This window comes from Sus scrofa, chromosome 13, assembly GCF_054392235.1.
Source record: "Sus scrofa isolate SSC_HxYL_T2T_F1_AM1 chromosome 13, Sscrofa_HxYL_maternal_Yorkshire_Landrace_v2.0, whole genome shotgun sequence".
NCBI classification, from domain to species: domain Eukaryota; kingdom Metazoa; phylum Chordata; class Mammalia; order Artiodactyla; family Suidae; genus Sus; species Sus scrofa.
Window position 1 is genome coordinate 220,973,833 of NC_139395.1, and position 17,139 is coordinate 220,990,971.

Genomic DNA, 17,139 nt, shown 5'->3' on the forward strand with positions numbered 1-17,139 from the left:
TGAGGTGGCGTCCGGAGACTGGCAGCAGGGGTGGCTGAGCTGGGACCAGATGTTGAATTGTCAGCACTTGCCCAGCCAGGGTCTTGTCACTCTGTGACATGGGAACCGTGCTGAAGCTGGGAGGGACTGACAGCTGCATGGCCCTCCTTCCCCGGGTTGCCTCTGAGTGATTTTGTTGTGGTCCTTTTGCAAATGAAAGGTTTAAAAAGAGCTCGCCAAAATATCTAAAATGATGCTTTTTGCAAGGAGGCAGGAAGAACCTGACTCTGCAGGAGTGGGACCGGGGAGTGAAAGACCTGGGTCTGAGGCCACCAGCCCACCGTGGAGGGTGACACCAGAGGCGGCAGCAGGAGGCACGACGGGTTCCCAGTTCCCGGGCCTACCCCCACCCCTGCTTCTGCCAGGGAGCCAAGGAGCTGATGTCAGGAAAATATTCATCAGCAGAAAGAAAAAAACAGAAAGGGATCCCAGAAGTGGGAAAAGCACCAGAAAGCCAGCCGTCCCTCATTTGTATGTGGGCTGCCGGCGCCCAGCCCGTGTCCCTCCTGTCCCTGCCCCTTCCAACTCAGCGTCCCTGGCCACCATCTTCGGACGGCGGGTGGCACCCCGCAGCCCACCCCGCAGCCCACCCGGTAAGCTTTGGGGCCTCCTTGTAGCTGCACGTGGACTCGGCAGGGAGGCGCCTCAAGGGGTCTTGGATGTCGCGGGTGGTCAGGGGATGACGGCGATTTGGCTTTTGTGTTTGGAAAGCCGGCCTCTCGGATGTGCAGAGATGGGAGTGGGCTTAGTGCGGCGGCCTGCTCTGTGCTCTGTTGTCCCCTCCTTGAGGGGAGGTGTCGCAGTGAGGATGCCGGTGGGCAGGGTCTGACTGTGTCTTGGCGCCTGGCTGATGTGTGGGGATCCTGGGGGCGGGGCGAGGGGTTGGCGCCTCCCTCCTGCCGGCCGGCTTCTCTCCGCCCACCGGGGACCCTTCCCTGCGACCCTCCTCTCTCAGCTCTTTGCCACGAGGCTCAGAGGAGGAATGGTCTGTGTGGCCCCGTCGCACCCACCTTCTGGGGGTCTGAGCACTGAGCTGCCGCTGCTGCCTCGGACCTTAGGACAGCCCGCCCACAAGGGCGCCCCCTGGCCCCCACCTCCACCTCTGCCCGGTGAGACCACAGGCCTCAGTGAGGCGCAGCTCGCAATTGAACGTTCTAGAAAAACCGCCTCTTGTTAAAAAGACCGCAGCTCCTTACATGAAACCCCAGGGGAGCGAGCCGCTGCTGGAGACGGGCGATGAGCCGCTTATTACTGTCTGCGGGTAACGGGGTCGGGGCTGGTGGTCCCCAAGGGGCTCGGGCAACAGGCCCGGATGTGCCGGCGACACTGCAGCTTGGAACTGCTCGGACCCTCCAAAGGGGCTTGCATCCTCCCCGGTGAAAGAGGCCTCGCGCATCCTGGAGAGACGTTTTGGGATTTCTTTATTTTTTGTCCGCTTAAGGATGTTCATAAATTGAGAAAGAAACTGAAGGATGCAGCCTGGCCAGAAGAGTGACACAGAGGGACGGGACACAGAGGGACGGGTGCCTCAGCTCTCGGGGCATCCGGCCACCTCAGTCCCGAGAGAGGCTGCCGGCTCCCAGGTGACCACCGCGGCCTTTGATGACCAAGGGAACCTCATCTTTGCGGGGGGGGGAGGGGGGGGAGGTGTGCGGTTCCTTCCCACCCTCTGTTAAATGTCTGGTGCAATAGCAGACGAATCACGCATTCCCAAGTGCAGCTGACCGCAGCGATTCACCGGGAGCAAGCGGCCCGTGGGAAGGGGTGGCGGGGGCGTTGCCTAGACCCCTTCCCCCACTGCACTGCCCAGGCTGGCGGCGGCTCCTGGCCTGGGTGCCAGAGCTACTTGGAGTCGGGCAGCAGTGGTTGGAATGTCAGCTGCTGTGTGGCCTCCACAGGTCCTGAGCCCTCTCTGACCCCTCCTTTCTCCTCCACACCCGGGGCTCAGCGTGCTGGGGGGCGTCGGGGGGAGGTCGTGGCACAGCTAGCCCGCACGGGCCCCAAGGGAGGCTGCTTCCTGCCTCTCCTTCTGGAGCACATTTCCACAGTGAGAAGCCACGTGCCCACGGCCCTGTGGACCTCACAGAACCGTCTAGGTGTGAACAAACACCATTGCTCTTTAAAGCACTGTTGGCGGACACAGGACAGGGAAACAGTTGATGAGGCCATTTCTCCCTGGTCTCCTGATTGCGTTCTGGGCAAGAATCAGCTCATCTCAGGGCTTCGGTCCAGCGGGGGTGGGGCTGGGGCGGAGGAGCCCATTTCGGGGCCGGGGCGCAGGCCCGCACACAGGCACGCAGGAGAAAATACTGGCCAACGATTTCCCACCAAAAGTGTGTCCCTCAATTTCTCCACAGCAAAGGAGGTTTGTCTGCATTTCTGAGGGAGGAAATTTCTATTCTGGCGGGTCAGGGGGTGGGGGGGTGCAGAGTGTACTCCTCTGATGAAATAGCCACACCCTGGGAGTTCTATTTATGATTCAAAACCAGGAGTTCCTGTCGTGGCTCAGCAGGTTAAGAACCCGACTTATCCATGAGGATGTGGGTTTGATCCCTGGCCTCCCTCAGTGGGTTAGGGATCCGGCGTTGCCACGAGCTGCGGTGTAAGTCACAGACAAGGCTCGGCTCTGGCGCTGCTGAGGCTGTGCTGCGCCGGCAGTTGCAGCTCTGACTCAACCCCTAGCCTGGGAACGTCCGTATGCCACAGGTGCGGCCCTAAAAAGAAAAAGAGATTCAAAAGCAGTCACCCACCGCAGTGATGGCAGGAAGCCTGAGGGTCCCAGGGCCTCCGTCCGTCATCCGGTGTCTGGATCTGGGGGCCGACTCCCGGGTGGTTCCATCCGTGGAGTCTTTCGCGCCTGCTCTTGGGATGTGTGCGCTTTCCCCTGTGCCTTCTCGGCGGCGGTAAAACTGGCATCAGACGTTATTACTCAGAAGTGAGCGGGTGTTTGCTGGTGACCTGTGTGCTGTCCCCTGGGCCTGAGTTTATGTCACAGAACGTAAGACAGAGGGGCCAGTGGCCGCTCCATAAGGCAGGGCTGCCCCGCGGGGTGACCTCAGGGACCATTAGGCAGCAGGATTCCTGGGAACTCCCGGGCATTTCCTACTGGGGAAAATTTCCATCGCCAGCAGGGGGTTCTGGTCCTGTCGGGGATGGTTGGAAAGAGGCGACACCGAAATGGCGGTGGCGGTCATTCTGAGTCCGCTTGTGCAGAGAGCTCCCCTTCCTAGAGTGAACGGCATAGACACGTTTCCAGGGACCCCGCGCGCCAAGCGTAGTGTCACACACAGGACACACTGCTTAAGACTCTTCTGGTTACATCATCACAGAGCTGACGTCGGGGGGCCTCTGGGGGCAACGTTAAGACCGGGCAACAAAAGGAGGCGTGGACGGGGCAGGAATCAGAGGCCGAGCTCCTATCAGGGTCTCGGCTGGGGGCTGGCTGCCGTCTCACAAACTCAGGATGTCTGGACAGGCTCTTCCCAATAGCGAACATTCTAAAAGGGACTCACTGCAGGTGTAACTAGAAAGCCTCTTGGCCCCACTGAGCGCTCCCTGGTGATAAGCGCCTTTATCTCCCTGTCTTTACAAACAACCACAGCCCCCCTGCCAGCTGGGTGCGGAACGGATGTGTGGGTTTTCTGAACATGTCACACCTCCCCTTGGAAAGGATTAGATCATGGAAAAGTCACTTCCAATTGGCTTCATTTTCGTGTCGTCGGCGGGTTGTGGAGAAAGCCCTCCCTGCTTTACCGTCGTGGTTCTCCTTCCTGCTGCTCGCCGGGCAGGGCAGAGGGCCCGGCCACCAGCTCCGAGCTGAGTGGAACCGGGGATTGTTTGAAATGCTGTGATAGGTCTGTGGCTCCCTTACAAACACTGCCTGTTTAGCAAGGGTCTTTGCGAAGGAAAATTCTAGAAAGCGAGGCCAGCTTCTCACAGGTGGCTCTTGAAGACCAAAGACGAGTCAGGAGGGGGCTCCCTGGTGCCCTGCTCTAGCCACCCTCCAGCGATGGCATTCCCTCCAACTGCCCAGTGTGACTGGTCTTTGAGCCAGAACCGAACACTGCATGACTTTCCCCATGAAGAACCATCCCCCCCCCGCACCCCCGCAACACCTGCTAGATGTAAAGCATCAGGGTCTTTGAGACAAACTGACCCCAGGCTGGCCAGGGCTCGGTGGCTGAGAGCCTTGGGTTCCCATCTGCCCATCAGCGCATCTGTCCCAACAGTCCTGGGGCCTGGGGAGGGCCGGGGTGGGGGGGTGCGCTCCTGCTGTCTTCTCACTGCACACTGCGTCCTCTGCATCCTAGGACCACAAAGCTCTCCCACAGGGACCAGCGTCCGAGCAGAGTGCCTTCCCTGGGAGCAGTGGGCCCAGGGCGCGGTCTGTCGGTCTCTGTCCATTGCGCCGGCTCGCCCAGGCCGAGCACCGTGTGAACAAGTGTCCCCAGCACACGGAGGTGGCGGCTTATCCATTATGCCAAGAACAGAGCTGAGCCGAGCTTATGGCGGGAAAGTAGGGCGGCGGGCGGTGCAGCTGCATGCACATTTCTATAAGGGGACAGGACACAGGGCCCTGCAGGGAGGACGCTCTCGTTACATAAATACAGGACGCTCTCCAACGTGGCTCTGATGGGAGAGCTGCCGACCGGCTTCCAGGCCCGCAGCGCACACCCTGTGTCCTCGCCCCAGCCGGCGGCGGGCACAGGTGCATGGACGTCTGTGTCCGGTGTCACTTTCAAGGGTCTTCAATCCCAAATGCCAGTCTGTGGTTTTGAAAGAAAACACCTTTCTGATATCAGAGGAGCACCCCCGAAAGCATGGACCCCATGGGGGGCCCTGCAGTGCGTCACACACCCTCCTCACCCCTGGCCCCCCGGGAGCCCGAGGACCTCCGGAGGCATGAGCTGTGAGGCAGGTAACAGGCTCAGCTCAACATGCATTGGCTTAGCCCTGGGGTCCATGGTCAGACCCCCAGTTCCAGGCTGGTGGCTGTAAATGACAAGCCCACAGTCTGTACCCCACTCTGCCCAGTTCTCCCCTGAAAGGCCAGATGTGCCCCAGCTCCCACACGCCTGTCTGTTCCCGGCGTCCTGGCCGTGGGCATCGCAGCCCGTGTGAGCTCCACCCCCAGTATTATTATTATCGTCCGGTGCTCCCGTGTGGACCCCAACTCCAAGGGTCAGCCCCAGGACTGCGACAGCAGGAGCAGCACCACGGGCCCTGCCAAGGCAGCGGCCTTCCAGATCCCCAAGGCGAGGCTGTCCTCAGGCGTCTGACCCAGGTGCAGACTGCACTTGGCCTCCAGGTGGTCGTGCTCCTCCCCGGCCACCAGTCTGCCTCCTCTGGTGGCTCCAAATCGACAGGAGACCAGCTGGAGATGGGCTCCAAGCTTGGGGAAGGTTTGCTCTGGAGTAACCCCGATGCTGCTGGAATTGCCAGGAGGCCAGTAATGAGCATACACCCAGCCCCGCTGCTCCCTCCGTGATGTCACATGTGTCCCCTAGGGCCCGAGGTCCCGGAGTGCCTGGCCTTCCTCAGAGCTCCGTCCCTGGAGGAGCCCCCGCTGGGGCTCAACCCTGCAGTGGAGGGGGCCCGCTGTGCCCGGCTCTTCCTTCCTCTGTCCACTGCGAGGCGAAGGGTCCTTCGGGCCCCCGCCTCCACGCTGGCCTCCCTGCTCTCCCCCGCTGCCATCGCCGACGTCCCAGGGGGAGGGGTCTGACTCAACTGCAGTTCTGAGCTGCTTTTCCAGACCGGCCCCTACCCCCCCAACCCCCTGCACCCCACGCCTCCACTCCTGGGCCCCTGTCCCATCGGGATGACCGTCTCCAGCCTCCCTGAGGGACTGCCGCTCCTGTGATGAGTCAGGCTGCAGGGCCGCGTGCTTCCTGCCTTTGTTTCCGCTTCTCTCTGCCTGATTAACACGGCCCCAGGGACTCCCCATCCATCTCAGGGAGGCACCTGCTGACAGGCTGGGCCATTAGGGGTCCCCTGGGAGAGACAGAGGCGGGCCCAGGCTGGGGCTCGAGTCCACACCCGGGTTCCCAGGTTCGGGCGTCCAGGGAGCGACAGGGGAGAGCCCAGCCAGGGGCTCCACCAGGCCCCCCCGCCCCATCCTCATCAGGCCCTCACCGCCGGGGTGGCTGAAATGCTGCGTTTGCCGATTCTGATCATTGACGGGCACGTGCTGGGTGTCTCTCGGGGACCGAGAAGGGTTTCTGCATCAGGGTCTTTATCGACGAATTCGGTTGCTTCTATTTTAGTCTCTGTAGCTCCTCTAACAGCCTCCCTGAACAAAAGGGAACGTGGCTCCATTTGGGATGTGTAGTTTTTTCCTTTTATAAAGCTCGGGGGGAGTTTTGGCAGAAAGTCCAAAGCAATGTGATATAACGGTAAGATGATAAACTTCTTTTTTCTTTTTCTTTTCTTTTTTTAGCAGTCACTCCTACGGCATATGGAAGTTCCCAGGCCAGGGGTCTAATCAGAGCCACATCTGCAACCTACACCACAGCCACGGCAATACCAGATCCTTAACCCACTGAGCCAGGCCAGGGATCGAACCTGCATTCTCACAGAGACAATGTCGGGTCCTTAACCCGCAGAGCCACAGCGGGAACTCCCCAAACGAGAAACTTTTAATGACTAGTTATTAATCTATGAATCAGTTCATTATAATAATGATTTGTGAATAAATTCTGTATACATAAGGTATATATAGGTAGAGTTTAAGTCGATAACTTATGAATGAAGTAATTCATTCATCATTTAATTGATAAAGGCACGGATTTACCATCACGGCTGGTCGTGTGACCCTGGGTGAGGATCTGTTCACACTGGCTGCGGGGCCTAGACAGGTCACCCAGGCCTCCCGGCTGGACGCTGCTTCCTTAATCTGAAATCAGGATGACAGATTCCTTGTACTTTAGCTGATGTACGTGAAAGCGCTTTGCAACCTGTAACGCTTTATAACCGCCAGTCCGTATCACGAACATAACCCGTGAAATACAACCGAGGAGGAGGAGGCGGAGGCCTCAACCAGACTCGGGGTCTGTTTTCTTGCTGAGACCGCGGCATTTTTATGAGTCCTATGGTGTAAAAAGCCTGGCCCTTGGCCTTGGTTCTGCAGGCAAGCGTGCTGTGTGTTTGCCTCTGCGGTGTGGGGGCAAAAACCAGTGAGTTGTGGGATGGTTGGAAAACAAGTGTGATCTGCTTTTTTCAGGGTACAAGACCCTTCTGAAAGGCATTTCCGGGAAATTCAACAGTGGAGAGCTGGTGGCCATCATGGGTCCTTCCGGGGCTGGGAAGTCCACGCTCATGAACATCCTGGCCGGATACAGGTGAGCAGAGCCCCGCCGGGCGTCGGCCGGGCCAACGGCGTCCTGACTGCTCCATCCCACCGCTTCTTACGGCTCCGGGCAGGCGGCAGGGGTGCCCAAGGGGCGTCCTCCACTAAGAGACCCTGGAGTCTGATGGGAGCAGAGCTCCAGGCTTTGGGGGCATGAGAAGGAGGCACCTGCTCATTGTCACCTGGCGGTGGCCTGGGAGGCTGCGCTCAGGGGAGGGAGGTCCCGGGGCAGACAGCCAGGGGCAGCCTGAGTCAGCTGAGCCTCGGCAGGCCTGGCGGGACAGGAAGGAGCGGAGAGGTCCAGGTGTGGGGGGGATGGCAGGAGGAGACGCTGTGACAGGTGTGAATGAAGGTCCCAGGTCAGAAGAGAAGAGGAACCATCAGGTTCCGCTTGTGGCCACATTAGCTCTTCTGATGTGTGGAAACCACGGCACGCCCGTGTCCAGTGTCATTCACATACGAGTGACCAGAAAAGGGACACTTCAGAAGTGCTGACAAAACACCCTCTTAAAGCCAATTCTCTTCAAATCTCAGGCCTTCCTTTTGCTACTTTAGCAAACGAATTTTAAAAATAATTTCATTTACTGGCTAAAAAGAGACAAATCTCCCCATTTCCATAGGACTTCTGAATTACACCCTAATCCTGGGAATTAGGTTTTTTAAAAGTCTCACTTGTGGCAGATTCCCGTCTGTTGCATTCACAGCTAAAGGTCAGAGCCGACCTCCCAACACCCAGCATATGTGGGGGACACAGGAGGTGGCAGGGGGTAGCTTCTGCTCTGTGGGCGCCGCTTTTCAGCGTGTCCCACACCCACAGCTCCTGCCCAGTAGCAACCTAGAGACAGGGGCCGGGCTCCCAGCCTGGTTCTTGGGAAGCCAGTCGATGCCACCCATTCCCTGGTGGAAAGAAGGGGCCCATGGTCACAGTCGGGCTGGACGTGGTGGAAACCACATCCAACCTCCCTGGTCTCTGTAGACCCCCCGCGTTTCTGCTCTTTGCGGCATCTGGGAGGCAGGGCTGGAGAAAGTGATGCCCATGGCTCCCATGTGCCCTTGGGCTGAGATGATGCCCCCAGAAGATGCATCTGTGAATGAGGGGGTGAGTACCGCGCCCCACCATCTCCACGGTACACGTGGGAACCCCCTGCTGTGGTCAGAGAGCACAACTTGCCATCCGCTTGGCCAAGCGGGCCCAGGGCCAGGACGTCCCCTCTGTGAGCCACCTGAGCCCCCAGAGCCCACCCTGTCCTCCCAGACAGCAGCGTCATGCCACCACAGGGACGGCTCTGGCGTGGTGGCCACACCCCGGACGGGCCTTTGGGGCAGTTGGTGTAGCGTTGGTTACTCACGGGATTGTTCAGATGCAGAGCCAGGGCTGCCCGTGGGACCTCGTGGCCACGTGTTGGAGCATCCTTGCCTGTCTTCCTTGATTTAGTCCGTAGGCACCTGTCACGACCGTGCCGCCCAGAGCGGCCTCACACCTGCTTCCCTCTCTGTGCTTTTCCCTCCTCCGAGAGCTGCCGCTATTCCAGCCTCAGGTCCCCGCCTGGCTTGGGGACCCGGCTGGTCCGGCTGGAAGACGCTGGGCGGGGCCGGCCTCTCTCCCCCCCCAGGCCCTGGAGGAGGAGTCGGGCTGACGTGTCCTCTCGCCGGCTTTGCAGGGAGACCGGCATGAAGGGCGAGGTCCTCATCAACGGCCACCCGCGGGACCTGCGCTGCTTCCGGAAGGTGTCCTGCTACATCATGCAGGACGACATGCTGCTGCCGCACCTGACTGTGCAGGAAGCCATGATGGTGAGCAGCCCGGGGCCGCCCGCCCCGCTCCTCCCGCTAGACGGGGCGGCTCCAGCGCGGGCTCTGCCAGGCGGCCCGCAGGTGGAAGCACCCCTCCCTTGCACCTGCTTCACCAGGTGTGCTGTTCAGATAGATTCCCCACCCCCATCCCAAGATCCTGGGTTCGTAGACCCCAGATGGCACATGGAGATCAAGTTTCTGAGAAGGTTATTGACCAGGCTGCTGGCGGTGACCCTTCTGGGGTGACCGCGGTCCTACCCCCACGGGCCAAGGGTCTTTCCTTCCCATCAGGGTTCTGTAGCTTTGGGCCCAAGTTCCAGGCCATCTGGGGCCTGGGTTAGGGCCCCGGGGGTCTTGATCCCCCACTTGCCTGCCTGCCAGGTGGGGGTGAAACCAGCATTTGTTGCACACCCACGGGGTCAGGTCTGCACACGCAGCCTGGCCCCGTCATCACACATGCAATTCTGCAGAAGCACAGGCGTTTAGCAGTTAGCCTGGGCGGCCCAGAGAGTGGGCTCCAGGATGGTGTGGCCTGGCCGTGCTCTTTGGACAACCATGACCCAGCCAAGCGTCAAGTGAGCAGGGACCCACTGACCCATGTGTGGGCCGTGGGAGCCCCTCGAGAGCCGCCCAGCCAGGGAGGTCGGAAGGTCAGTGGGCAGCCTTGTCCTCACGGGGTGTGTGTGCCTGAGCTGCTTGCTTCCTTGCCATCTCCTCGTCCACAGACAAGGCAGGGCCTGGCCTCCAGGCCGCTCCTGACACACGGGCTGTCCCCTGCCTGTCTGGGCAGCAGCAGGCCATTCATCTTAACATTTCTGCCTGGAGGGCTGGCTCTTGGCCTGGGGGCTCCTGACGTGCACGGGGCGAGGCTTCCTCTCTGCAGGGTCTCGGAGGGGCGCCTGCCCAGCCTTTCACCTGAAGGGCAGGTCCCGGGCGTCCTTAGCTCAGCAAAGAGAAGCAGAGAAGGTGTTGGGTGATTGGCTTTCCAACCCTCTTTGTGGGGAAACAGAACAGCTGCAGGCTGGTTCTCAGGCACCAACCTGGTCCCGGTCACCCCACAGTTGGGCCTCACCCAGCAGCCCCGAGCACTGGGCGGCCCTGACCCGTGGTTTCTCGGGCCTCCGAGGGGGCATTCTGATGGGGGAATTCAGGAGGAGTTTGAAAATACGAAGGTCAGAGTTCCCGTCATGGCTCAGTGGTTAATGAACCTGACTAGAATCTGTGAGGATGCAGGTTCGATCCCTGGCCTCACTCAGTGGGTTATGGATCTGGCATTGCTGTGAGCTGTGGTGTAGGTTGCAGACGCAGCTTGGATCCTGCGTTGCTGTGGTTATGGTGTAGGCCGGCAGCTGTAGCTCCCATTCGACCCTGAGCCTGGGAACCTCCATATGCCGTGGGAGCAGCCCTAGAAAAGGCAAAAGACAAAATAAATAAATAAATAGGATGCTCTCGGTGGGAAATACTCACTTTATACCTAGGTGTTCATTCCCGAATGGCCACTTCACCTTCGTCTGGGGCGACCCGAGCTTCGCTGCTCAGAGTCACTGAGTTAAACACCTGGTCACTGTTGGAGAGACTTTGGTTTCCAGCTCAGTCGCTGCTGTCTTTGCAAACAAGACTGGGGCCTCCTGCAGTCACCTCCACCTTCCCCTCACCTGCCATCAGGCTCTGCCATGAAATCCATTGATTTTTCAGAATGAAAGTGAATTAGATGTTGGTTCTGAGAACTGCACCATCCCTTTGATAAATGCTGTCAAGCTGAGTGGGTGAGAAATGATACCTTTCACTCTGCAGGGTCCGGCCACACGCTTAGGGATGCTGTGGGCCACCGGCCATTGGTTGTGCATTCCCTGTCCTGCTCCTGACCTGCAACCACCAGGCCGACCAAGACGTGACACTCAGTGTCACGAGGCAGGCGGTGGCGCTGTCTGACCTGGGACCTCTTGGCCCCTCTCCCTGCATCTCAGTCTCTCGTGGGGCCTCAGGGAATCCTCCCTAGATCCCGTTGTGCCGAAGAGGAGGCCGAGGTCCTTGCTCCCAAGGTCACAGGAGTTGGCAGAGTGGAACCGAGGCAGATGCTGGGCGTGACGATGGCTACACAGGCCTCAGCGCGCAGGGTCAGGGGACCCGTGCTGTGCTGGCAAGCAGGCCCTCGAATGAAACAAAACAACAGCCACAACAAAACTGGAGCCCTCCTATGTCCCACTCGCCAATTTCTGGTGTCAAAACACTCCCACTGCAGATAACTAAGCCATCAGTGCTTTAACAGGTGGCTTGTGAATTTCCTAAGTAGCACCCGTGCCCTTCCACCCCCGATGCCTGCGGATTCCTTCTCCCTCGGTTGCCCACATCAAAGCTGACAGCAGAGAATCCCACCGAGATGACAGGACACCTCCCAGGCTTGACAGCCCTCCCGGACCCCCCTGAGCTCAGCCAGGGCAGGTGGGAAGCCCAGGCCTCCCAGGATGTGTCCTCTGTCACTGGGCAGCTCAGCCCCTGGGGCTCTGGGCCCACGGTTGCTGAGGGAGTTTGATCTGTTCTGATGTCACACTGTTACCCTCGTCCCCTGCAGGTGTCCGCACACCTGAAGCTCCAGGAGAAGGACGAAGGCAGGAGAGAGATGGTAAGCACGCGTGCACGCGTGGGCCACGCGTGGGCCAGAGCTGCATGAAATCCACTTGGCAGATGTGGGAGGGGGGCTTTTGTGCTCTTTTAGTTTGTGGTTCGGAGCCGCTGTCTGTGTGTGCGGTTGGTGGCATCGCCGCGTGTGCTCAGGCTGGCCCACCAGCGCCCGGAGTGACCACGCGGCCACCAGCCTCTCAGACACAGGCGCCAGCGCACAGACACAGGGAGGGTGTGGCAGGATCCAGCCTCAGGTTGGACCCAGCGCACTGCCCCTTCTAGTGCGCTGCCCCTTCTAGTGCCGAATACACTTTAAATCCATTGTTTCCTTGTGAAACACTAACAATGAAGATGGTTAGTCATTCATTTAAAAATAACCAGCCTCCTCCTCCACACAAATTGCAAGAAGAAATTTAGAAGAATTAACCAGCCTTTCAAAAATAGCATACACAAGTTTCTGGGAGGACAGAGACCTTCTAATTCTGTTTGTTGCCTATTTTTTTTCTTTTTTCTTTTTCTTTTTGCTTCCCTAGAACCCCAGGCAGCATGGGGGTGCTGGGAGAGCAGACCCAGCAGGGAGCGCCTGCAAGCCCTGTTAGTGGGGGGCAGGCCGTTTATATTATATATACAACGTTGTTTTGTCTTGCAATGCCCTGTAGGATCACAGGTTTAGCAGTGGAAAGAGAGGATCTGCAGGGTTAGTGCCAAGGCTGCGACTGGGCTCTTGATGTTTTGGTGTTAAGCGGAATGACTGATAGAAAAGCCAAACACGGAGGAAATGTTAAAGAGTGACGCGTACAAGCTCTGTGCCCTCTCCTGTCGCGCACAGCAGTTGATATTGTGTGACACCAACCACCCTGGCACCTAGGGTATCTTTAGCCCCTCCTCCCCGCCCCACCCCGCCTCCCCCTGCCCCGCCCCGCACCTTCTTGCATTGTGCCCCGCGGCGGCGGCGGCGGTGGCGGCGGCGGTGGAGGTGGCGGAACTTTCCAGATTCAGCCGAGGCATGGAGGGCAGGGGAGGAGAGCCCCATGTCTATGGCCAGTAAAACCTCCTCTTCGCCGCCTTGGAGGCGTTTCACGTGGACCCTGATTCTGCAGTTGAAGGGCGTAAAATGGATCAACGGAACCCAAAACGGAGAGGCGGGACTAACGTGGAGGCGCAGGTGCTTTCATCCTCTGTGAAGGCACAGGGCTGGGTGGGACTCGGCTGTGCAGGCTGAGAGCGGAGGGCCGCTAGGACCGCCAGTCTCTTCTGAACAGCCTGCCTCAGACACGCAGGGTGAGCAGCCCCGGGGTGCGGGAAGCCTCGCTTGGCCAGGGGAGGACCAGTGTGCAGCTACCACGTGGGGGAGCAGACGAGGGAAGTCGGAGGGTCCTACAGGCACAGAGGGGCCTGTGGTGAAGCAGAGCTAAGCCTAGGAGAGGCCCCTTCAGGCCTGGCCTCCTGACAGCCTTGGGCCGTGGCTTCCATCCCTCCCCAGGGCCGGCTCCCCGGTGGGAGAAGCCGACTTGGAGGATGTCTTTAGCATCTGGGCTCCACGGATACACGTGATCCACGAGTATGTGGGCCGTGGATGACTTATCTGCAGCATCGCCCGAGGGCCCAGCCCTTCTGCGCGGGAAAGGGGGCTGGGGGAGGAGCTTTGAAGGGCGGGAGGACGAGCTCGAGCGCCCATCCTTCTGCCCCTGCGCTGGCTGTGACCGCTAAGTCACGGGCCTGCAGAGGCCGGCTTCCGGCCCCCGTCGGGTATCTGGAAAAGGTCTTGGGGCTGTCCCGGAGCCCCCCTGCCTGTTTGCACAGAAGGCACAGGCTCGATGGCCCTCTTGGCGGGGAGCGGAGGTGTCTGGGGAGGCGGGTCCGTGTGCCCGTCCTCCACGTGCTGGGTGGCGGATCAGACCTGAAGAGCACCCGCAGTCTCCGCTGGGTCACAGAGCAGTGATGCCACCTCAGTGAGGGTCTTCTCGCTGTGCGGCTGAGTGGTCCCAGGGAGTGGGACCTGCAGCTGTCTGCAGACGGCTCTGCCGCTGGACTGAGCCAGCCCCCCCCCCCACCCCCGAGGGGGGCGGCGGCGGGGGGGAAGGGGGGCGCTCCTGGTCCTGCATGCGCTTCTCACCGGGTTACCGAGTCAAGTGCGGGCTGCTGGTCCTTGGAAAAAAAGCAATACTTGCAAAAGTTGGAAAGAAAGTTGCTTTTAATCAGAACACGGACAGTCTGCAGAGTGGTGGGCCCCGGAGCCCTCAAATAAGCTCCTAAGATTCTGCTCAGCCTTGAAGGTTTTTAAAAGGAAGAAGAGACGTGACCCCTGTCCTCATGGAGACGGGGGTCGGAGCGGTCCCATCCCCCGCGGCCGGCAGTCGGGCCCACGCCTCTGATCTTTCTTTAGATGCTGTCTTGTTCACACAGTTTGTGAGGGGACTGAAGGGGAAGCTAGGGACAAGGCCAGGTCATCCGTTAATTACTTATTCTCATTTCTACTCTTTAATCTACGGAAAGAACAGACAGATGAGGCAGATTAGATCACTGTGTGATCCAAAGATGTGAAAGCCGCGCTTGGGCGCAAGAGGAGGCGGGCAGGGGGCACTTGGCTTAAAGTTGGTGGCAGACAAAGGGGCTCCCGCGGAGAGCTTTTTCCTGGACGGCAGGCCGCCTACACCTGGAAGCCCCCAGCTTGGCTGGGCGGACCTGCCTCCAGGGCCTCAGCCACGCAGGGTCGGCGCCAACAGACCCCATCCGCAGGCCCAGTGATTGTTTCCAGGGAGGGTGCCCAGAGGGCTGCCTGGCTCCGCGCCCTAAGTCCAGCTGTTTACATCTCGAGGAAACACAATAGAAATGGGGTGTTCCAGCAGGTCCTGGAGTGTTGCCACGGCCTCTCTTGTTTCCCAGAAAAGCATCCTCGGCCCTCAGAGCCCAGCCAGGGGGCTTCCTCAGCAGTGAGGGCTCCGGAGCTGGGACATGAATTTTTCTGATTCGTCTTAAAACCAAACCAGCCTGCAGAGCGTTACTCTTAAGAGAAACCGGAACAAGATGCCCACCTGGGGCAGAAGCAGGAGGAAGCACGACCCTGACCTCTGCTCCCAGCATCCTCTCGGCGGGGAGAGGGCAGGTGGGGGGCGGGCTTTGTTCTGTACCGTGGGCCTGGGCTCCTAGAGCGCCGTGGCGCCGTGTCATCCTGGGAAAGCCAACGGACCGTCTCCACGAGGGAAAGTGTGCCCGAAAGAGGCCGAGCAGGATTCGAACCCGTATCTGTCTGACCCACCTGCTCCCTGGCAAGTGGGGCAGCCGTGTCCTGGCTCTTCCCGTCCCCAAAGCCGCATCTTGTCCGGACCGCGCCTGAGTAATTCCAGAGCTGGGTGGACATTTTCTTCCTCGCAAGTTCCTTCCCTTTTGGGATGAGCTCAGCTCCCCAGAGAAGCCACTGGACTGGGGTTCACCCGCTGCTGCCACCGGGGGCTGGGACCATGGCCGAGTGAATCCTGGCAGGACCTCTATGGCAGGCTGTCCCTGGGAGATGACTCCGGCATGGAGGCAGGGAGGGTGGCAGCTGACATCCGCCTTCCTGCGGTCACCTCCGAGAAGATGCCAGGATGGACCTTGAACCCTGAACCTGCAGCTGACACGGACACCACTGCCTGCCCTGGAGTCTGCTGACCTTCCTGCTCCCTGAGTCAAAGCTGGGTCAGTCATCCAGAGCAGCGAGGGGAGCTCACTGCACGCTGGGCTTCTGCTATCGGCTAGAAGCAATTTCATCTCCTTCTGCCACGTCCGAGACCTTCTTCACCGTTTACAAGTGAAAAAAGCCTTCAGCCTTTCTTTCCGAGAGACCTGGCCTGTGGGGTCGTGTCCACAGTTGCTGTGTGCACCAGTCAGAGCGTCACTAATAGCTGCCGTCGAGTAAATGCTTTCGATGTGTCAAGTCCTTGATCCCTTATCTTGTGAAACCATCAGGGTGGCTGTTCCCTCTGTGCTGGTCAGAAGCCTGACCACCCGTCCACCTGTGTGTCCACTGACCCATATCCTTTCTGAAATGTTTTTCCAGTGTCTTCGCTGCCCTGCGTCCTGAGCTGGTCTTACAAGGGAAGGCAGGGCCTTGCCAGGTCACCAGGGGGATCCAGCTCAGAGGGTCTGGCTCCAGCCCTGCTTCTCTGCCAGCTGGGTCCAGATCAGGACCTCGGGCTTGGAAACTCGCCTGCCCGCTTGGCATTGAGCAGGCTGGGATGGGCCCCAATCTGCATGTCCATTGGAATGTGTGAGCAGGTGGGGTGGGAGGTGGCTGGGGGTATAGGTGTGAGGTGTGCTGGGCGGTCCCTGACTCCACCCTGGCCCTGCCCCATCCCCCCAGGTCAAGGAGATCCTGACGGCCCTGGGCCTGCTGTCGTGTGCCAACACGCGAACTGGCAGCCTCTCGGGCGGCCAGCGCAAGCGCTTGGCCATCGCGCTAGAGCTGGTCAACAATCCTCCCGTCATGTTCTTCGATGAGCCCACCAGGTAATGGGGGGGGGTCCGGACCCTGCCCTCTGGCTGGCGGTTTTCACTGGTGGCCGCAGGGGGTGACACCTCTGACTCCCCACCCCGGCTGACGGGGGCTCAGGGCGGCCTGGGCAGACCCAGCCAGGGGGCACTGCGTGTGGGCCGTGGTTGGGGTCCTGCAGGTGTCTCAGGGGCCCCTCTCCTTGCAGCGGCCTGGACAGCGCCTCGTGCTTCCAGGTGGTCTCCCTGATGAAAGGCCTGGCCCAGGGAGGGAGGTCCATCGTCTGCACCATCCACCAGCCCAGCGCCAAGCTCTTCGAGCTCTTCGACCAGGTACGGAGGCCCTGCTGGGATCAGCCCAAGGGATGCCAAATCCTGGGACCGCACAGCCTCCACTTAGTTCCCAAGGGTGTCTTCAGTTTCGAGTGGCCTGGGATGTTAGGTGTATAAGACCTTGGTGCCATAAAGGGCTCAGGTGGCCAGGCAAGAGGAGGTAGGAAGAGCCCTCTGTGGGGCTGCTGTCCAGCCCCAGAGTCTGGGCAAAAGTCATGGCATTGCTGCGGCTTCATTCCCCACTCCTGTTGCATGGGGGAACACCTGCCATACAGAATGAGATAGCAGGTGATCTTTGTACAATATCATCTCTCATAGAAATCTTAGGTTTTATTTTATTTTATTTTATTTTTTTTGTCTTTTTAGGGCCACACCCACAGCGTATGGAAGTTCCCAGGCTAGGGGTCAAATCGGAGCCACTGCTGCCAGCCTACACCAGAGCCACAGCAACGCCAGATCTGAGCTGCGTCTGCAACCTACACCACAGCTCACCGCAACACCGGATCCTTAACCCCCTGAGCAAGGCCAGGGATTGA

The 17,139-nt window shown here is 59.6% G+C and overlaps 1 protein-coding gene across 2 annotated transcripts in view; it reads left to right on the top strand.

Annotated features, from left to right (window-relative positions):
- The window catches only part of ABCG1 (ATP binding cassette subfamily G member 1), a 66,728-nt gene that overhangs the window by 36,434 nt on the left and 13,155 nt on the right, over positions 1-17,139 (top strand). For both annotated transcript variants that reach the window (XM_021071021.2, XM_084992195.1), the window contains exons 3-7: positions 7,259-7,376; positions 9,046-9,178; positions 11,751-11,801; positions 16,143-16,288; positions 16,480-16,603. In XM_021071021.2, the coding sequence (XP_020926680.1) occupies positions 7,259-7,376; positions 9,046-9,178; positions 11,751-11,801; positions 16,143-16,288; positions 16,480-16,603 (572 nt within the window). The remainder of the gene's footprint in view (positions 1-7,258; positions 7,377-9,045; positions 9,179-11,750; positions 11,802-16,142; positions 16,289-16,479; positions 16,604-17,139) is intronic.